Raw genomic sequence first — 21895 nt, 5'->3', positions numbered from 1 at the left:
TTCTTTGTTGGAAGTGCTCCTACTCGTGGGGGACTGCATGCACGACGGGCCTGTGCCGCTGGCGGCTGCTGCTGCTGCGGCTGCTGCTGCTGCGATACATATATATAAATTATAAATATGTACCAGAGCTGCGCTTTTAAAGTGTGTATATCAATGTTTAGGGGGATTAGTCTCTCCAGCGAAGACTCCTAAGAGGCATCTGCTCCAGCGAACCCGCAAGCCAGCGTCACCCCTGCCCACAGAGGCTTGGTAGGAGCTTCCAGCCGAACTGCAGCGCCGTCCGCAGCGAGCACGCAACAACGCCAGCCGCAGCAGCAGGAGGGCGGCATCGGGGAATCTTTCCGGAACAGGCGTACTGTTTTTGCCGCTGCTGGTGCCAACTCCGATGCAGCACAGCAAACCGCGACAGGGGCGTTCCCTTCCAGCGCACGCGTGAAGAGCAGCAAGGCCTGCAGCTGCTGCGGAACGAACTACTCGATGCAGCAGCAGCGTCTGCAGTTGGAGGCGAGAGAGTCGCTGCCTCGAAGGGTCGGCGGTCAGCGAGACTGCCGCTAAGCGCAGCATGCAATGTTCAACCCCCCCTCCCCAGCATGCGGCTCCCTTGGGGGCAGCCAGCTCTGAAAGGACGAATGCAGCAGCAGGAGTAGGCCTCCCGAAGAGGCGCAGTCGATGGGATCAGGGGCCCCCCACGAGCCAACTGCTGCCCCCCCGACAAGAAGACACCCAGAGGCATCCCAGTTCGCAGAAGCAGCCTCCGAGCACTCCTCCAAGCGGCATACCAGCAGCAGGAGAAAGTGCCTTGGACCTGCCTCCGCACGCTGGTAGTCGCAGCTGCGGTTACTTCACTCCCGATGGCAAGAAGACTCCTGAGCAAGCGCATGCGGAGAGCCGGTGTGCCTGGACGCTAGAGTCTGGCAACGAAAAAAACAGCAGCTCTCACACTGGCTGGCAACGCACGAGTCAAGACGCGAGGGTTCCAAACGCTCGAGAGGCTCCCCACAACACAGCCTCCAGCACCGCCAGCAAAACTCATAGGACCCTAAACAAGAGACGTTTTGACCAGGGCCCCGAGTCTGCAGGTACGCTGACCTTGTGGCTGTCTCAAGCGCAGCAGCAGCAGCAGCAGCATCAGCAGCAGCAGCAGCATCAGCAGCAGCAGCAGCAGCAGCAGCAGCATCAGCAGCAGCAGCAGCTGAGAAGCGAGGGGGGTTACACGCGTAATCGCTCGTCTTCTACAGTATATTTGCGACATGAAGATCGCCGTAGCCGGAGCAGGGAGAGAGTTGGGCGTAGCCGTAGCAGGGATTGTCACTTCAGAGAGGCACAGAGCGGCAGCAGCAGCAGCAACAGGGGTGGGAGCTACAGCAGCAAGGGCAAGGGGGGGGAAGAGTATCGGACTGCACATGGAAGATTTGGACATGAAGAACGCTGGCAAGCACTCCCCCAGAGTGCCCCCCCTCCTCTCGAGGGTTCCGCCGAAGGGGCCTCTTCTTGGGGGCCCCTAGGGTGGAATCCTCGCCACCTTGAGAGTCGTGGGGTGTATGGACAGGGTGGTGCATCAGGAGACTCTATCGCTGCGGTGGGATACTCAGGACGTGGCGTGGCAACAACGGGGGACGGGAGAGCCGTCTGCGATTCGAGAGAGCCTCCTGCATATGCTCAGAAGCAGCCATCTCAGCCGCTTCATCAGAAGGCACATGGAGAGCAGCATCACCACCCCCCGCCTCGTGTGCTGCCTGTGCCTCAGCAGCGCGTTCTGCATGCTGCCTCTGCTTCCCAGCAGCAGCTGCACAGCACCCCGGGGGGGTTTTCTGGTGGCGATGGTGGTGTTGGTGGTGGGGGGGGGGGTGGTTCTATTGCTGCTGCTGCTGGTGCTCTTTCTGCTGCTGCACTGCGTGGCGTCTCGGGGGGGGGAGGGGCGGCACTATCCTCAGCAGAGGCTTCCGAGGAGACAGCGCGTGTGTGGGGAGCAGCGGCCGCAGCAGAAATAAGGGCACTGGCAGAGAAGGCGGATCTGTCTCTGCCTGCTGCAGATCCCGATAATCCCTGGGGAGATATGCGCGAAACGGAATTGCACAAGCTGGAGATGTGGGGTCGTGCTGCCGTTGCTGCGCGAGTTCGGCAAGGCTATGGAGGCGCTGCTGCGGCAGATGCGGCTCTTGGGGAGTATAAAAAAGTGCTGCTGCAGCAGCGGCAGGCTTTAGCTGCCGCAGGCACACCTGTCTCCGAAGGAGAAGTTGTAGGACTCTTCGTCGCAGAGCGTCAGCATCAGCAAGCGGAGAAGGAGGAGGAGAAGGCGTCTCACCGGGACCGTTATCCGGAGTCGGATCGCGCTAGAGCTGCCGTCGAGAGTTTGCAGGAGGAGCGACATCGCCACAAGAGCCGTGCGAAGAAGGAGAGTGGCTCTGGTAAATCGTCTTCGCATCTCTCTGCAACAACAGCAGCAGCAAAGGGGGATGCACAAAAGGATGCCGAAGACGCTTATTCTCTGGAGGCGGTCGACGTCGGCGCCAGTGCCGTGGCTACGGCTTCAGAGACTGTTAATTCCACTCGTCCTCCCCAAGGGGGGGGGGAGGACGCTGGGGAGGCAGAGACTAGAATGCATCGCGAACGGCTTGCAGTGGAGAAACACGAGGAAGCAGCTGTGCAAGCTCCAGGCAAAGGAACCTCCAAACGCCGGCTAGAAGCTGCGGACAGGACTGCTGCAACTGCGTGCGCCAGCCCCTTGCAAACGGCTGAAACTTTTGTGGCAGATGCAACAGCAGGAGCAGCAACAGCAGGAGGAATGGATTCAGCAGGAGCGGCAGCAGCAGATTTCGGAGTAGGAGCAGATTCAGCAGGAGCGGCAGCAGCAGATTCCACAGCAGGAGTAGATTCAGCAGGAGCGGCAGCAGCAGATTCCACAGCAGGAGCAGTGCTGAGCGAAAGTGCAGGGGATATGCCAGAAGGCGGAGAAGCTTTCGCAGACACGGCAAAGATGGAGGGATCTGCAGACAAGCGTGGCTTCGAAATGGCGGCTGCCGACGATGCGTTTTTGACAGCCTCGAGTCTTAGGGGAGATGCAGCGCCTGTGGAGACTGCGAAGGAAGTGCATGCGCACAAAGGGGATTCTGAGATGCATGGATCCGTGGAATCTGGGGGAGGGCTAGACACCACCCAACCCTCGCAACACCAACCGCAGGAGCAGCAGCAGCAAGCTGCTGCCGCTGCGTCTCCGAGCGCGACGGAGAAGAAGCCTGGAGAAGACGCAGGGGAGCAAAAGGAGCAAACAGCGAGTGCACCGGAAGGGGATCCCCAAGGAAATGCGAAGGAAACTGGCGCACCAAAAGCTAGCAGTGGTGCAAGTAGCAAGAAGAGCAACAAGTCCAAGGAGCAGCGTGTCTCGCGTGAGCTCTGGGGTTTGCTGCAGGAGAATTACCAACCGATTGAGCCACGCAGGACGGCGGCTGCACGCAGCAGCGGCAGTATTGCCTGCACGACGACCAGCAGCTCCTCAGGCTTGCCAGCGGGACGGCACAGTCATGCGAAGAATGCAGAGTCAGTGCACCGGAAGGGACAGAAGCAGCAGCAGCAGCCGCATGCAGGCGTCGCGCAGGCAGAGAAGAGTGGCAGCAGGCGCACCCCTGAATCGACCGGTGCAACTGCAGCAGCAGCAGGCGCGGAATCTCACGGAAAGCAGAAAGAAGAAGCACACGGGCGAAAGGCGAGCAAAAGTACTGATGCTCCTGTCTCCGCTGCGTCTGCTTCACCCGTGGACGCCGTCATGGCAGCGGCTCCAACAAGAGGAGCGAAAGCACCAGAGACAGGAGACGCTGCACTCTGTATGTCGAAGGTGGTCGAGGTGTCTGGTACGTTCTGTGGGTTTGGTGCACAGCTGTTTTGCGGAGGGGCCTCGTGTGTCGCAGTGCAGCAGATCCTGCTGCTGCTGCGATACTTTTTGTCTGCTTCCGTGTTTGTTTTTAGTGCATCTGTCGCTAGCTGTGGCTCTGGTCTCTCTTTTTTGTGGTGTATCCTGCAAAACGCGGTTTTAATAGGGGAGGGAAAGGAGGGGGGACAAACGCGCGCGGGTGCTGGCGTCAGTTGTGGTGGTGGTGCTGCTGCTTTTTGCCCCCGTCGCTGCTGCCGCAGGCTCCTCAGAAGGCGAAGGCATCGAGGCGTTGCTAGCAGCTACGGGCATACGCCTTACAAGGACGATGCTGAAGCAGCTGCAAGAGCCTGCAGCCACGCAAGCGCCCCAGCGGCAGCGGCAGCAAGCGGCTCCTCGGATGGCGAAGCCTGCACCAGCACCAAGGGAGAAGGAAGCTCCTGAGGATCCGTTTGCTGCTTATGGTCAGAAGATCGAGGTTCGAGAGGATCGTCAGGGTAAGGCGGATGCTCGTTGAGCGATAGTTGCCGGCTGCCGCTGTATGCGCAGTCCTGCTGCGAGAGGCTTTCGCGGCTTGGGCTGACGTCTTTGCCACTGCGTAGTGGGTGCTGCTGAGTGCTCTCTCGTCGGGAGTTTTTTTGCGAAGGCACGCATGCACAAGCGCATGCAGCTCCTCTTGTTGCTCTGGCCATCATTTTTGACTGCCGTCGTTCCGCGAATCTGCTCGAATAGGTCGTCCCCCTGCCTGCCTGTCTCCTCTGTGTGCTGCTACCCATCCAGTCTTCTGCCTCATTGGGTGTCGAGTGCGAGTAGTGCGAACGTGGAGAGATCGGCAGAGTCCTGAGACTTTTGAATGGGCAGAAGGCATCTTGAAGTATTACTTGCCGAAGTATAGGACGATCTTTGTGCACTTTCTTCTGACGGAGAATAGGGAGGAGCTGTGCTCGCCAGCCGATGCGCCTCCGCTTCATCTCCGGGGTGACAGCCTTCCCCTCTCGCCGGAGGAGACACACAGGGGCTGGTTCTCGTTAGCGCACGATGTTGTTCGTCTGGTGTCTACGGAGCCGGTGTGGTGGCGTTTCGACATTCCAAAGCCCTTGCTTTCGCCTGGCGAGAAGCACCAGCAGAGACTGCAGGAGCAGCAGCAGAAACTGCAACAAGGCGAGACGGGGGAGCTCCCGATGAGAGCCTCTGCCGCCTCAGGTGCCGAGCAGCCACCTCAGCAAGAGCATGCAAAGGGCTCAGATACGCGACAACGGAAGGCCGAAGCCTCGGAGGATGCGCTGCATAGCGCATGTAATAGCATGCCGAGCAAAGGCAGCAGCAGCAGTCTCCCCACCCGATGCCGTAGCTGCAGCAAGCCTGTTTGCTACGTCATGACTCCTGGACTGCCAGTAGAGGTTCCCCCCACTCTCTCCCCTGAGGAGATTCTGGCTAGCTATCCTACGGGCGTTGAGCCTACGGCTGCGGCGCGAGCGGCAGCCGAGATGCGCAGCAGCAGCGACAGCAGCAGCAGCAGTGGGGAGGCAACAGGAAGCTCCCCCGGCAGCTGCAACAACACGCCTGCGGATGACAGACCTCCCAGTGCACCAGAATCGCAAGAAGGGGCGGAGGGAGCAGACACTCTCCAGCTGTACTGGGGGCTGCAGTGCTGCTCTTGCCAACGAGTTTTCCACGCCGGATGCGTGAGACCTGCCCACAGACGGATTGCATCCATGGGGTAGGCTAGACTGTGCAGAGTAGAGGGTGCATGCATGCAGGCATGAACGAAATGAAAGGAAATGAAGCCTGTTGTACGGGTTCGAAGGCATACGACTCGATACGGCCTGTCGCATGTGCCCCGAGGGGGTGCATGCGGCCTTGTGAATGCATCTATGGTGTATATACAAAAAACACAGGAGTTAGTTCCGTCGGGCTCTCCTCGATGATGGTGGTGGTAAATAAGTCGTTCTCTGGGGATTTGTAGCCAAGTGACTGACTCTGGCGCTGCTGCTGTGCTGCTGCTGCTGCCCTTTAGGGTCTCCCCAAACGCTTTGTGTGTGGAGGCATTACGACACCGAAAGCTGCTAGCCGAGCGAGAAGCGGCTATTGAGCGACACAGGAAGGAACGTGATGCTGCAGCGGAAGGCAGCGGCAAAAGAAACGGTGGCAGCAGTGGCAATACCAGAGAAAGCAAGCATTACCGATACGAGGCTGCTATCTCATCTCCTACGGGGGAGCCAGATCCCCGAACCACCCAGCAGCCGCTACTGTCTGAGGAGAACATGCAAGACTTGCAGCAAGACAACAGCCCCTTAGGGTGGCTTTTGATGCAGCAGCAGGGCGAGGAGGGAGCTGACGATGCAGGTGAGCGGCAGCGCGTCGTCAGCTCGGGATCTGCAGCAAGGCTGCGCCGGCAGCATAGCAGCATGCTGGAGCATGCATCGCTGCTAGACATTTACATTGCTAGACATTTACGTTGCTAGACATTTACGTTGCTAGACATTTACGTTGCTAGATATTTACGTTGCCAGGCATTTGCCCTGGGAGCAGAAAGCTGAGGCTGCGAGTGCGGCTTTCGCTGGTGTTGCCGGGAAGGCAGAAGGGAGGATGCGGGGAGAAGGGGAAAGTGGAAAAGTGGGAAAGTGGGGTTGTTGGGGCTGCTGGTGGTTTGTTTTGTGGGCTGCACTGCATTTTCCTCCTTGCTTTTACGGGGTGTTGTGTATAGTCATGCTGCTGTTTTTGCTGCTGCTTGTGCCTCCGTTGCTGCCGTGTGTTATCCTGCAGGGGGATGGCCATTGGCTCCGAGCACCGTGGTGTATGACAGATCTAGGAAGGCATACGTGAGCACGTTTGTATTGCCATCTCGCCGTCTTTGTTTGCCGCCAGGTCTATCCGTCTCTGCGCGCGCCAGTCTTCTTGCAGGCTTCAAGAGGCAGCAGGAATCTCGGGTGCTGAGGCGATCTTTTTCCTTATCCCGCTTCTGCTCTTTGCCGCTTGCCTTCGCCCGTGCCCAATCTGCTCTTCTTTCAAGGCAAGGCTCGCTGCTGTGGAGGGTGTCTAGACACCCTGGCGATGAATTGGAAAGTGAAGGCACCCCAGCGCCACCCGTCACTCTCACCGTCAAGATGCGGCAACAGCAGCAAACGCAGCAAAAGCAGCAACAGGACGGTGTGCCATCTGAAGATCTCCCAGCAGGCACGTCGATGCAGCTGTCTCATGGAGAAGTCGCAGAACCGGAGCAGCAACGGCGGTCCCCTGAGCCGCCGCAGAAAGCGCTGCAATGCGAGAGTTCTAGGAAGGACAGTTGCGAAAAAGGGGTGCATGACGTCCAACAGCAAGAGAAAGAGCGACAGCAAGAGAAAGAGCACCTGCAAGAAGAAGTACAGCAACAGCAGCAAGAGAAAGAGCAGCTGCAAGAAGAAGTACAGCAACAGCAGCAAGAGAAAGAGCACCTGCAAGAGGAAGTACAGCGAAAGCAGCAAGAGAAAGAGCACCTGCAAGAAGAAGTACAGCGAAAGCAGCAAGAGAAAGAGCACCTGCAAGAGGAAGTACAGCAACAGCAGCAAGAGAAAGAGCACCTGCAAGAAGAAGTACAGCAGCAGCAGCAAGAGAAAGAGCACCTGCAAGAAGAAGTACAGCAACAGCAGCAAGAGAAAGAGCAAGAAACGGGGGAGGGCCTTCTGGAAGGCGAGAAGGCTTCGCAGCACACCCTTAAGGTTCAGCTCTGCCCGAATCCTCGCAACATTATGGGCTTGGAGGAAGGTGGACGCAATGACAGGGGAATGCGCACCCCTTGGGTGTGCAGAGACTGTGCGCAGTGTCTGTACTGCTGCGAGCCTATCGATATGCCCCTAACTGCGGAGAGAAGTCCTGCAGCAGTTGCAGCTGCCGCTGCAGCAAGCCGCGCAGCCCCTGGTACTGCAGCAGCAGCAGCGACAGCAGCACAGGATCCTTGCTTCCAGCCTGTCTTGAACTGCCACTGCTGCAATTCCTATGCACATGGTGCCTGCTGCTACCCGAGTGTACGCATGCACTCCCAAAAGTTGGGGCCCTGCCACGGAGGCGGGCTCCTTTTTTTGTCCCCTGAGGATGCTGCTGCTGTTGTTGCTGCTGTTGCTGCTGCTGCTGCTGTTGCTGTTGGTGCTTGCTCTGCAGCTTGCTCTGCTGCTGCTGTTGCTTGCTCTCCAGCTGCCGGTCCTTTTGTGCGCGGATTTCAAATCGCACGAATGCCCGTACGACACGCCGCGAAAAAGCATCGTTTGGTGCCGGTGCTGTCGCGGCTTCCTCACGCAGCTTCGGCTGACTTCCTTCGTCTCGCGCTTCTCTCCGTTGTTGTGCTATAGGCTGGCCAGTTGCACGGCTCCTCCACTTACCGCTGCGACTCCTGCCGCCGATGCACCAGTTGCGGCTATGTGGACCTCTACTGGCCAGAATACGCTAACTGGGATCCAGCATCCTTTCTTCTCTGCGCACAGTGCGTCCTTGGGCTGTCTGGATTTGAAGACTCTGTGATTCAGCTGCATGAATTCATATGTTCGTGTCTATAATTGTATGTATTTATGTACGTGTATGTATATCTGTGCTTGTATATTTGTACGTAGATATATGGCTGTATGTATACGTATGCATGTATGCATGGGTGTATATATGTTTGTATTTATGTATATGTGGATGTGTATATATGTGCGTTTGGATGTATATATATGTATATATGTATTTATGTGTATATATTTATGTATTTATGTGTATATATCGGTATTGATCACAGAAACGCGATGTAGCAGGCTCTGACACTCGGCGGCTGGCCGAAAATGTGCCGCCGTGTGTGCGTGCGTGTGGATGCCTGTATATTATATGAATATGCATGTCTGTATATTATTTGAATAGGTATGCATTTATATTATTTGAATATGTATGTCTTTATATTATTTGAATATGTCTGTATATTATTTGAATACATATGTCTGCATATTATTTGAATATGTATGTCTGTATATCATATGAATATGTATGTCCGTACATACATATATATATGAATATGTATGTCTGTATATTATATGAATATGTATGTCTGTATATTATATGAATATGTATGTATTTATATTATGCGAATATGTGTGTCTCTATATTATATGAATGTGTATGTCTCTATATCATATGAATGTGTGTGTCTCTATATATATGAATATGTATATCTGTGTGTCTCAGTGTCTCTGTGTGTATGTGTGTGTTCTTTGTGTGGCCCCTTTTGGCGTGTCTGTGTCTTCAGCTGTCGCCGCAGCGTTGACGAGGGGCAGTTCTGTTTTATGTGTCTCAAGACGTGGGCAGCCGACGGGGCGGGTGGGGAGGACTTGAGTGCAGGAGCCGCTGGTGGGACAAGTGTGAGTGCCGTTGAGACATGGGTTCAATGCGACGGTTGCAAGGCTTGGATTCACACGCGTTGCGATCCCCGGCTTGCAAAGGGCACTCACGATCCTCAGCAGCTGAAGACAATGAAATACAGGTGGGCATGTCGCTTGCTGGCTCTGCGTGAACCCGCTGCTGCTGCGCAGAGCGGCCTTTCATGTGGCGTCAATCTGTGGCCTTTGCATCTGTGAGAAAGTCTGCAGTCTACATATGGGTGGGAGCACGTGTGCAGGGAGGGGAGAGGGGGGAGTTGCTGCTGTTTCCGTGAACGCTGAGTGGGCTTGTTAAAGGGGTATATGCTTGATTGCGGCTGAAGCGAGAGGAGGCTGCTTGCTCATTTTTTTCCGACGCAGATGCCCCTCCTGTCGGTCGCCCTCGCGTCGGCAGCGGTATGAACGGATTGTAGCGGAGTTGATGTCGCTGGATAGGAGCGGCGAGTTCTCTTTCCTGCCGGATGCAACCTACTCTTTGTACTGGCGCGTCGTGCAGAAGCCGATGTGTCTGTCCACAGTTAAGTCCCGCCTGCGCACCGGTGGCTATAGCGCCTTAGGCGACTTCCTGAAGGATCTGTCTCTCATTATACAGAATACCAAAACGCTGCACATGCCCAACACGAGACAGTACAAGGCAGCTGCTGCGTTGCAGCGCAAAGCGAACGAGCTCCTCGTGAGCGTCCTTGAGCTTCCCCATAAGGAGCCGTTGGCGCTGGTAGACGCGCAGGCAACCCCGAGCAGCAGCATTAGCAGCAGCAGCAGCAGTAGCAGCAGCAGCAGCAGCAGTAGCAGCAGTAGTAGTAGCTGTATCAACAGCACCGGGGGCAGTGCATCTGGGGAGAGCTGTTCGCGGCAGCAATCGGCGGCACAGACGCCCTCGGAAGTCTCCGCGCTGCCCGTCCTTGACGAGCAGCAGGGGGATTGCTCTCCAGCAGTTGCGGATGCGGAGCTTATACCCCTGACAGCCGACTGGAAAGCTCCCCAAAGCAAAGTCACGTCTGGCCTTCGCCGAGGGAGTGCCAAGGGCTTTACGAGGAATCGCGATGTCTCAGCAGGGGCCTCTCCTGGATCCTCTAGTGGGCAGCAGGCAGACGCAGCAGCAGAGGCTTCCGCAGTGGCACTGACCACGCACCAGCTGCTTCTTCTGAAATCTCCCGCTGCTGTTCGAGGCTTGCAGCAGCTGTTGCGACGCCTCCAGCCGCACTTCCCGTGCGGCTTTCCCCTCGCCCCCCTTTCCGCCTTGCCGCACCGCTGCCCCTCCCCCATGCTGCAGTGGCGTTTCAGCCATGAAAGTCGTCTCGAATCGAAGGGAACGCTGCTCTTGCCGCATCTAAGTCCTCCGATCTGCAGTCGAGAGCCGCCGCCTCCGCCACCTAAGGGGCTTCCGCTGTACGTGCTGCAGCTGCCTGTACACTTGGCGGGGGACGCAGCTGCGCAGTGCCTAAAGGTTCCGCAGCAACAGCAGCAGCAACAGCAGCAAGAGCAGCACCAGCACCAGCAGCATGCCATGGGCATAGTAGAAGCTCGTCGCAGCTGCACTGGGCAGCGGAAGAAGCGGAAGAAAGACGCAGAGGCACAGCAGCAGCAGCAGCAGCTCGCGATTCGGCCCTTCCATGCAGCATCGACAGCAGCAGGACTCATTATCGACACTCCTGCAACCGCGACTCCTGCTTCTGCCATAGGCGCACTGCGGATGTACAGAGGTCGCATGCCCGCTTCGGTTGCCGTGTTTCCTTTTGCAGAGGACACGTCTGCCTATCTTCAAGCTTTCCACGTTCTCTATGCAGCCTGGGCATGCGCGGGAGGGGGAGGAAGGGGACCTTCTGCCGATTCAGGCAGGGGCGTTCGCGGAGACGGCGCAGCAGCAGAGGCATGTGCTGCTGCCGCTGCAGGAGCAGCTCAGCTGTGGAGCGACTGCTGCAGCCTCTGCGGCTCCTTCGCCTATCAGCAACTGCTGCTGCACTGCCGCTGCTGCGGGGAGTCCTTTCACTCCTTTTGCTTAGGCTCTCCAGCTCCCAGAGCGTTAGACAGAAAGATGGAGGCGCTAGAGGCTCTCTCCAATGGCAGCAGCAGTCTTGCCAGCAACTGCAACTGCAACAGCAACTGCAACAGCAACTGCAACAGCGACTGCTGCAACAGAAGCAGCACAGACTTCGCGGTTGCTACTGGGGAGTGTCCAGCGTGTCTCTCGTGTGTATGCTGTGGAAGGCCGTCTCCCTGCCTCTCTCTCTGGGATTCTCGCAACATCCTGGATAAAGCAGCAGCTGCTGCCGCGAGAATGCTTCCGCAAGAACTCCAGCATCAAACTGAGCACCGCAAGCAGTGCACTCCTGGCGCTCGCAGTTCGTCTAGCACCCTTCCTGCTGCTGCTGCGACTGCTGCTGCTCCTCCCACAGCCGCAGCTGCAGATCGCATGCTGGATGTCTGCTTCTGCAGCGACTGCGGAGCTGCCGCTCACAGCCGCTGTCTCGCTAAAGTAGAGGAAGTCCTCATTACGCATGAACCTCCGCAGTCGCCTCTGCAGCAGCACAGCCTGCAACCCCTGCGCGTCTCGGAAGCGGAGCAGCAGCATCCCACGGCTGCTGCTGCTCCATCGACGGCGTGGAGGACTGCCACAGAGCAGAAGGCGCTCAAGGATCTCAAGGGAATAATACAGCCTCGGACGCGACGGCAAAGCCCGTTGTCTGCTGCCATGCCCGCTACTGCTGCTGCGCTCACCCCACAAGCGAGAGGCTTAGCAGCAGCAGGTGCTGTGTCGGATCCTTTGAACTACCAAACTCTCTCCGCTGCCGCCACACTGCGCTCCCTCCAATCGCAGCAACCGATGCGCACGCAGCAACACCTCCCGCGTGTGCTGCAGCAGCTGCCACAACATGCTGCGCTGCAGCAGCAGCAGCACGTGCAGCAGCAGCAGCCCATGCTGATGCATCAGACCTCGCAGCAACTGCAGCAGCAGCAGTTGCAACAGCTGCTGCACGAACGGATTGAGCACCTCCAACGTCAGCTAGATGGATTTTCAAAGCAGCAGCCCCAGCAACATTCTGTGCAGCCCCCCCAGCAACCGCAAGCGCTGTTGCAGCAGCAGCAGCAGCACGAATCGCAGCAACAGCTAGTCCACCTCAAGAGGGCAGTCCAGGAAGAGCAGCAGCAGCGAGAAGACCAACACCGCTGCTCCTTCGGCGTCATCGTGCAGCCGACACTTCAGACCGCAGGCAGCACACCCTATCATCATCATCAGCAGCAGCAACTGCTGCAGCAGCAGCAACAGCAGCAACAGCAGCAACTGCTGCAGCAGCAACTGCTGCAGCTGCGTCTTTCCAAGCAAATCGGGGAATCACAGACTGCAGCAGCAGGTGCTGCAGGCCTCTTTGGAGGAGCAACCTCACCTACGATGGACGCCTCTTTGGTCAGTGCAGCAGGTGCTGCTGCTGCAGTGTCAGGCCCAGCTGCAGCGCTGCATGCAGCAGCAGAAATGAGTAGCGGGGCTTTTGCATTAGGGGGTATCTCGCCGAGGAGTGCCTCTCTGACGACAGCAGCAGCTTCATCCAGTGCTGCTGCAACTGCAGCCATAGATCTGGAGGTTCCAGCACAACTCGCTGCCGTGGAGTCTCCTCCCTCGGCAACAGCACCCAAGCCGTTGAGCTTCGCTGCCGAACGAGGCGCTGCAGGAAGATCTTTTTCGGCTACTGCTGCTGCTGGAGAAGGAGGTGGTCTTGCGGAAGCTGCGAATGCAGCTGCAACAGCCCACAGTCTCCCTGAAGCGTCGTCTCCTGAAACTCCTTTGGACGTCTGTGAGCCAGGGGATGCTCAAGAGCCGGCGCAACAGCAGCAGAAACTGTCCGCTGCTCCTTTCCACCAACAGCAACTCCCGTCGATGCAGCAGCAGCAACAACAGCAGCCGAACGAGATGCAGCAGCACGTGGACCTGTTGCCGCATCAGCGCCTTTGGGCAAGTTCTTCGCAGACGCTGCATCTGCAGACTTTGCAATCGCATGCGCAGTCTTATTCGCACCAGCCGTCCGTGGTAGCGGGGTTGCCTTCTACTGGTGGGGTTGGTGGGGTGTTTGCTGGCGAACCTCAAGCGCTGAAGCAGCACTTGCTGCAACACCAGTCGGCGCTCATACGCAGAAACGAGGAGCTCATTCAAGCCTTGCAGGAGCAACGTACATACTCCGCAGCCTCTGTCGGTAGCACAGCTGCTTCTGCGGCGACTTCTACCGGCGCATCAACTGCCTTACTCCCCGCTAAATTCGCGCTTCCACAACAGCCACGCCTTTTGCCGATGCAGCAAGACACATCCTCTGCAGTTGCGGCTCTAGCAGCGGGTGCTGCACCCTCATCCCTCCTTGGCTTGAAGGGGATGCCATCTGACACTCTCTCCAGTAAGCCTCATCCGTCACAGTTTGTTCAGCAGCACTTGCTGAAGCAGCCGTTGCTGCCGCAGCACCTGATGCAGCACACCCTTGCCGGATCGTCTTCCTTGCTGCCCCAACAGATCCTGAAACAACTGACACACCCTCTGGTAGACGCTGCAGCAGCAGGAGGAGTCAGCAGAGCAGTGCCGCCTTTACAGCAGCCATCGCCACAGCAGGGCATCGTAGCCTCTCCAGTGAGTGTGCTGCCAGAGCTGGCTAGCCAGACGCGTTGCGCACCAGCAGGAGCGTTCTTACTGCAGCAGCAACAGCAGCGTCAGCAACAGCAACAGCAACAGCACCAACAGCAGCGTCAGCAACTGCACCAACAGCAGCGTCAGCAACTGCAACAACAGCAACAACTGCAACAACAGCAACAGCAACAACTGCAACAACAGCAACAGCAACAACAACAGCAACTAGTAGTGAGGACTCTTGGCTGCATTTGGCAGCGCTGCGGAAATCTGGCCGTTCTCTGTGAGGCATGTAGCAGCAGCGGTGTATTGGTGCCTCTCGCCTCGCGTGTAGCCTTGCAGCCATTGCAGCTGCGCCTTTTAGGGCTCTCAGAAGAAGCCGACAACGCTGCGTGGCATCGACGCCAGCGAGCAGCGCTGCATGCTGATCCCGATACGCCGAGTTTGACCTCCTCGGACTGCTCTCCAGTGTCTAGGGAAGTCGCTGCAACGTCTGAAGCAGCCGGAGGGGAAGGGCGAAACAGTGAGACGGCCACGAAAAACTTCAGCTGCCTCGAAGGAGACAGCAGCATCCGCAGCGTTGTGACGGTATGCGCTTTGTGTGGCTCTCTCGACAAACGTGTCCCCGCATTCAGCGGATCGGCGGAAAATTCACTCGAAAGCACAGGTTTATCATCGGGAAGCAGCAACGACTTGAGTGCACGCAAAAGGAGACGCAAAGCCCCCCTATTCGTGATGGACGGCCTTGAGGGCTTATGTGATGCATGCGCAGAGTTAGCGGATCATCCGGCTGCAGCGCGAGCTGTTGCTGATGCTGATTCGAAGACTGGGGATGCTGCTGCTACTACTGCTGCTACTACTAATGCTGCTAATGCTACCAATGCTACTACTAAAGCTACTACTAGTGCTACTACTAATGCTACTACTAATGCTACTACTGCTTTCCTCGGGATGCTTCCGCAGCATAGCGGCGTTCCTGCACTGCTTGCGCGTGCCCACGCTGCTGTATCAGTTCACGCGCAGCTGCAGTCCCTGCTGCTACAGACACTGCTCCCCCTTGTGGATCAAGGGGGGAGGAAGGGCAGCCACCCCACAGAGTCTCTGAGAAGTGCTGGCAGTGCGATGACGCGCGTCCCCCTAGCAAGATGCACACTGCAGCCGGCCGAGCTTAGATCCGCCATCGGAGATCTCGTAGATCATCTGCTGCATGCAGTCCAGTCAGACACTTCCGACGTCGATCAGCTGCATCACGGGCTGCCGCTCGAGGGGAAAAGACAGCAGAACGCCTACAAGCGTCTCTGTCTCCGCCTTTTCTCACTCCTGGAAGGCTCAGCGACGTTGCCATCTGCCCTGAACGCCTTCGTCTTGGCGTCACTACGCCGCTCGGCCCGTGCAGTCAAATTGGAGAAGGAGCCGCGAGAGGAACCAGTAGGATACCTATTATATGGGGGAACATCACCTCCTGCTGCTCTATGAGACGTCTCCATGTCTCGTAAAATGGCCTCTGGTACTGGGTATAATGGGCAGTCTGGAGGGAGGAGCACACACATGGCGTTTTTCTATACTATTTGCCTGTTGTTTCAGGAAGAGACGGAAGAAGGGGGCCTGTGGTGATGGCGATGTAATGCTCGGTGTTGTTGCGTTGCAGGTGCTCTACGCGCTGTTGAGTGCCTGCAAGGAACTCGTGCAGAACCAACAGCGGCGGCAAGGATCAGAGGCCGCTTTCACGGGTGTCGTGCAAGCTTCAGCTGCTATTTCTTCTTCTCCTTTAGCTGCTGGATCTTCTTCAGCTGTTATTTCTTCTTCTCCGTCAGCTGCCACCTCTTCTTCAGCTCTTCTTTCTTCTTCTCCTTCAGCTGCCACCTCTTCTTCAGCTCTTATTTCTTCTTCTCCTTCAGCTGCTATTTCTTCTTCTTCTCCAGCGGCTTCTGCGGTATTCGGCTGCAACGTTCGAACCTCCCTTGGAAACTGCTCTCCCTGGTCTGCAGCGTCTCGGGAGCTTCGACTCGTGCGTCGCCGCCTCTTTTACCGACTGCATCGTGCTATGTGTCGTCTGGAGAGCCTTAGCAAAGCGGGCGATGGGGTCAGCAGCTGCTGCACGGGTAGCGCTGCTTCGGCTCAGGAGGCGGTCGCCATCCCTTCGCTGCTGGTTCGTTTGCTGGCACTAAGCCTGCGGAAAAAAAGCGGCGATCCGCGCAGCTGTTTCTTGGGCGCTTGCACTTCTGCGGCGGCAGCAGCAGCAGCGGGAGATTCTCGTTTTTGCGTCTTTTGTGGAGTTAGTGGTGACAGATTAATTGCAGGCCACCTGCTGCCGCTGCTGGATTCGTGGGCACACGCAGGCTGCTGTGCATGGGGGGCCTCTTCGCATGCACCAGCAGCTGCGGTGCTCTCTCCGGAAATGCTGCAGCTCGCTGATCCTTTTGCTGGACTCCAACGCATGCGGCGGCAGCGGCAGCGGCAGCCGCAGCAAGGCATGAAGATGCAGGGCGAGATGGAGCTGTTCAGATCCCCTGTTTCGGATACACCAACAACGCATGCATCCGCATCCCCCACAACTCCCTCAGACACTGCAGGCGATGCTGCTGCTGCAGCACATCGCCGACTCCATGGAGGCAGCAAAGAAGTCGTCCGGCCTTTTGCGGCTTTACCCGAGCAGCTTCCGCCGATCGAGATCTCCGCCGATGTGCTGCTGGCAAATGCCGCAGCTGCACGTCGCAGCCGCTGCGCGGCTTGCGGCCGCAATGGGGCTTTCGTCGCATGCGCCGGCATGCAGCAAACAACAGAGGGGATTAAGCCGTGCAACACACGCTACCACTTCACCTGCTTGATTCTCGCCGCAACCGGAGAACTTCCGCAACAACACCAGATGCAGCATCAACAGCAACAACACCACATGCAGCAACAAAAGCCTGGATGTAGGTCCCGACCTCGTGTTGTATGTACACTCCGTCGATTCTGGTGCGGCAGCTGTTGTGATGAAGGGCGTTCTGCAGCGGCTGCTGTTGTTGCCGCTGCATCGCCAAGTGCTCGCTTAGGGGTAGGTGTGTTTGCCTCGTCGCCAGCAGGTGCAGCGGCTCAAACGGCTGCAATACCACTGGAGGAAGCTGCAGCGGAAGATCCTCTTTTTGTCGCACTTGAGGGAGTCGGGGGGGGGGCTGCAGCGGTTTTGCTGCGGCTGCTGCTTCAGAGTCTGCGTATCCAGCCTCCTAGCTTTGCATCGGAGGCAAACGCAGCCGCAGTTACTGCCGCAGCACTTGACGTCGACTCGCATCCTCTCGGACTGGCCTTAAGGCAGCTGCCTGCGGCGACAGCAGATGAGGCAGCTGCTACTGGCGAGACTGCTTCAGCGGCTTCAGAAGCAGTTGCCCTTCTCCAGCAGCTGATGGAAGATGCGCATGCAGCACTTCAGAATCAGTGCTCCTTCTTGTCTCCAGAGCTTCCTCCTTCTGCAGGCGGCCGCTGTGCTGCTGCTGAAGTCTTGCCATGTTTTTCCCCCGAGGCTGCATCCAGCATTCGCACGCTGCAGGGGGAGGTGCCAGAGACGCAGACAGCTAATACGGCTGTGGCGGCAGCACACACGCTGCAACAGCAACAACAGCAACAACAGCAACAGGAAAAGCAGGAAAAGCTGCAGCAGCTAGAGCTGCAGCATGCCCCCACCTCTTCGGTGCTCGTGAGATATGGAGGCCTTACCCTGATATCTCTTGGGCTACCGTTGTTGTTCGACGGAAGTCGCGATTCTTTGTTTCCCATCGGCTACTGTGCTGCCCGGCGATTCTGGAGTGTGGACGTTCCCGCCAGCGCGCACGATCCTCTGTGCAGCAAGAGCAAGAGCAAGAGCAGCATTAGTAGCAGCAGCATTGGCAGCAACAGTAGTCGGAGGCTTCGAAGGGCCACATATCTTTGCAGCATCACGGCACACAAGGAGCGTCCCTACTTCATTCTTGACTGCCTTTCCCAGCCTGCTTCTGGCCCTACCGAAGTGTTGTTGGCAGCGACATCACAAGCAGCATCAGCGCAGATCTCAGCCCCTTTGTGCTCTGCATGCCGCTTTGGATGGCGCGTTGCAGAAGGTTTCGATGTGCACCTAGTTGTTGGCACGCTGTTGAAGGAGTTGCAGCGGCAGCTGCACCCTCAGGAAAACAGCAATCTCGCTTCCTCTACGGGGGAGACTGTCGCCGGTGCATCCGCATGCACAGAGGACAGCGGGAGCAGCAGCCCGACCATGAACCCGCTGCCTCCTGTTGACAGCATCTCAAGAAACGAATTCGAACTGGAAGGCGCTAGTGCTACTCCAATAACAGCACCGCTAAAGACTGAGCAACCCTCTCACCAGCAACCCTCTCACCAGCAGCTTCCACAAAACTCCCGGCAGAGTCAGAAGCCCATTACTTTGTCAGAGGTGGACGCTGAGGCCTTCTTTGGCCTCAAATGCCCTTATGTCGTACAGCGCTTGCGAGAACTGCTGCCTCAAATCTTGGCATCGCGTGCTCTGCAGCAGCTGCGGCAACGGGCTATAAGCCGCCTTCCACCGCAGAGGTAAAGAAGGCTTGCCCTCTGCTTTATCGGAGCCGTTGATCAGCAATTCCTGAATTCTTTCTTTCTGCGCCAGCAAGGCAGAGAGCCCTTCCCCGCAGTCCTATCTTGCTGCTCTCTGGGTGTGTCCTGATGGGTGTATATATATATATATTATGTGGATGCATGCATGCGTGTGTCTACAAGTATATGCATATGTATGTGCGTGTTAATGCAAAACTTTGCAGCTGCAGCAGCACCGCTTGGTCTGCGGGCAGCGCAGCCGCGGCGAAAGCGGGAGGCGCTTTCTGCGTGCCTCGCGATCTGCAGTCCTCTGCAGTCCCCGAAGCTGCAGAGGGAGAGGAATTCTTTACTCGCGTGCATGCCAGAGACAAGGTGTGGCGCCTTCTTATAATCCTCATCTCCCCCCCTTCTTTAAGGCCATAGTCGGCAAGAGTCCACCAGCGCTGCCGCCGGCATTTTCTTGCGGCTTGCCGTTGCCTTGAGGCTCGCGCTGCAACGGCTGTCTTTAATCCCCTCGTTAATTTAAGGGGCGTCGGAGATGCAGACAGACAGACACACACACACATGCACATGCACATGCACATGCACACATACATACATACATACATACATGCATACACCTTTGAGGGTTTGTTTGTTGGATTTCTGTGAGACTTTTTTACGACGTACTCGTGCGCTTTATGTGCCTACACCGGTCTTCATCTTCTTATTCTCCTTCTCCAAATGTTTCTGCCACTCCTGCTGCTCCAATGCGTGCTGCTGCTGGTGATTCTGCTGCTTCAGGCCGACGCCGCAGATACAGTAGCGTCCTTGGCGGTGATGGGGAGTGGAGGATCACGGCAGTCCTCTGGACGGCTGCGTACCCAAGGAAAAAGGGGATTCGATGCACTTTCTCCCGCAGCGCTTTACCGGATGCTGCAGAGTGGTAACCAGGAGGTATGCAGGCCTCCAGTCGCGGGAGCGCCCTTGTTTCCAGTGCATCAGGAGCAGCTGCCTGTGTGCATGCACACAGGCAGCTGCTCCTGATGCACTGGAAAAAACGCCGTGCCTTTAAGTGGAATCTACGCTTTTGTCGTCTAGCCTACGTGTGTGCATTCCACTGCATACGTGCTGCATTGGTTGCCTTTTTTGTTTTGTCTTTGTGCGCAGGAACGTTTGGCGGTGTTGCCTTCAAAGATTCATGGCTTAGGGCTCTTCACGCTGGTTCCTATTGCACAGGGGCAGGTTCGTTGCTTTTAGAGATGCTTGCTACCACCCTCTGTAATTATGTATGCTTCTTGTTGCGGCCTTGTGCCTGTCCAACAGCCGCGGTTGGGGTTCGCTTCTTCGTCCGTCTGTAGACTTGTCTCTATCCCCTGTGTGCCTCGTGGGTAGGTGTTCACGTTGGCTTGTGTCAACATGTCTTTGTTTGGCGTCTACCCATACGCTGTTTTTTGTAAATTTTTTCGTATCGGGCTTGCCAGCGCAGCATCTCCCGGCTGTGGGGCCCTTTGGTTTTTCACGCGGTATTTTTCGTCCTTGTGCCTTTGGACTGCCTTCTCGAGTGTCGGCAGCTGCATGCTGCGCAGCTGTGGGGCCCCTTGCGTGCGTGTTTGTGAACGCGTACAGACGCGCCGACTTGCGGTTTGACCTCATGTTGATGCATGCTTTGTCGCGACACACTGCAGCTCCTCTCATGCTTGCGGTGCTATGCAGTGCCTTTGAGCGAGCGCCTGCCGCATCGTGTGCCTGCTCCGCGTCCTTGTTGTCTTGCTCTTTATCGGGGCATGTGTGGCGTTTGTTCGGCTTGCATAGGACTGTGGCTGCTGCTGCTGCTACTGCTGTGTCGCTGCTGCAGCCGGTGGTAGAGTACGTGGGTGCAGTGATCCGCAACGTGGTGAGCGACAAGCGGGAAGTATTGTATGAAATGCAAAGAGGTGGCGATGGCTCCTGCTACATGTTTCGACTAGATGACGCCTTCGTCGTGGACGCAACTCGCAGAGGAAATGTTTCGCGTTTCATCAATCATTCTTGCGCGGTAAGCGTGTGGAGCAGCTTCCAGCACGGAGACTGTGGAAGTAGCTTGCGCGCGGGAGGGGTGGAGGGGGTGACGGCTTTAAATAGGACAGGAAAAACTTGTCTCCGTGTGTGTGCGCACTTTGATTGTCTATCTAGATGTGTATGTGAATATGGTGGGTTGCGTTATAATAAGAGCCATGGTGTGGTAGAAGAGAGAGAGACAGGGAGAGAGAGAGAGAGAGAACCACAGTTGTAGTAGTAGTACTAGTAGTTGCTGCAGTTGTAGGCGCCCTACAGAGGGGTAAGCGACAGAAAAGCATGCAGAGCACGTGGAGAGAGACGGCCTTTTGTGCGCATTTTCATGAGATGTGGGCCATTGGGAATAATTGTCTCTGTATGTTGTAGATAGCCTGTGTTGTGTACGGCGTATCTGTGTATTTGTCTGTGTCTGTGTTTGTTTGTTTCCGTCCGTGTTGACCCCTTGCATCCGCCTGCCCGTCATGCAAAACCATCATAAAGCATGCTTCTCGTGCGGCTATGCGCGTGTTTTGCTGCTGTTTTTCATGCAGCCCAACTGCACGTGCCGCATAGTCGTCTGCGAAGCGGGTCTGAAACACATCCTCATCATTGCCAAGGAGGATGTTCCCGCTGGGGCGGAGGTGACTTACGATTACCAGTTTGGCATTGAGGCTGAAGGCGACAAGCTTGTTTGTCTCTGCGGAGCGCCGGGTTGCCTGGGCAGAATGAATTAGAAGCCGCATCTGCACTCGCTCGCGATAACAGGGGAAGCGCCTCCTTTCTCGGGTAGCTGCTGCACGGGAAGCGCATCACCCGCATGAGTTCGCCGAAGGGGCGCTAACACCTCCGCGTGGCTTTTTAAAGTGCAAATATATATATGTATACTTAGAAAGTTCACGGCGGCGATTTTTCTGGTGCAGCCTGCGGATTGCATGTCAGGTTGCTAGTCCGGTTACAGTAGCGTGCAGAATTCGTGAGTCTGCTACATGCCCACCACAGCGCATGCCCTGTTGCCGCTTCAGGGAGGCAGGCACGCCGCAATGGCAGCTACGAATAAACGTGGCGTCACTCGAGTTCTTCCCACGTTAGGGTTACGCGCGCAGAGTGCTGCCCCTCTGGGGGAATATGCCCTGCCTGTCTCGTTTTGCAGCTTTGTCCCTATCTGCAGCGATTGCCTCGTGTGCGGCGTGTTTGCGACAAGGGGGGACGGGAAGGGTGAGGATAACATCCTCCCACATGCAACCCCCACCTTGACTAATCTCTAGAGAATTCACGGAACTCTGAAACGGCCATGAAACAGGCCAGCATGTCTCTCTGACTTGCAACGCTACGGCAGAGGCATGAACCCTAGGGAGAGAGACAGTAGATCCTACAGCGTGGACCATGATGCGGGGTGGCGACTGCTACTGCTGCTGCCCTCAAATCGTGAGCGTAAATCAGACGAAAAGGAGGGAAACGGAGGGAGGAGGATGCGTGAGGGTGCACCCC

General features: G+C 56.9%; 1 protein-coding gene across 1 annotated transcript; it reads left to right on the top strand.

The window, feature by feature from the left end:
- The first annotated feature begins 562 nt into the window (after positions 1–562).
- LOC34620146 lies at positions 563–21077 on the top strand. The gene is made up of 23 exons (XM_026334793.1): positions 563–1079; positions 1917–2770; positions 2978–3186; positions 3410–3497; positions 3704–3848; positions 4129–4362; positions 4646–5171; positions 6573–7042; positions 7163–7737; positions 8616–8692; positions 9117–9350; positions 9832–12047; positions 12744–13037; positions 13187–13420; positions 13649–13872; positions 14204–14746; positions 14816–15280; positions 15441–15525; positions 15775–16590; positions 16918–18391; positions 18616–18763; positions 20229–20589; positions 20959–21077. The coding sequence occupies exons 1-23, from the start codon at positions 563–565 to the stop codon at positions 21075–21077; spliced, it is 10908 nt and encodes a 3635-aa protein (XP_026190578.1).
- Positions 21078–21895: the final 818 nt, after the last annotated feature.

This window comes from Cyclospora cayetanensis, unplaced genomic scaffold, assembly GCF_002999335.1.
Source record: "Cyclospora cayetanensis isolate NF1_C8 unplaced genomic scaffold, CcayRef3 CcayRef3_contig_5, whole genome shotgun sequence".
NCBI classification, from domain to species: domain Eukaryota; phylum Apicomplexa; class Conoidasida; order Eucoccidiorida; family Eimeriidae; genus Cyclospora; species Cyclospora cayetanensis.
The sequence above is the reverse complement of the archived record's forward strand: the minus strand, read 5'-3'. Positions and strand labels throughout refer to the sequence as shown.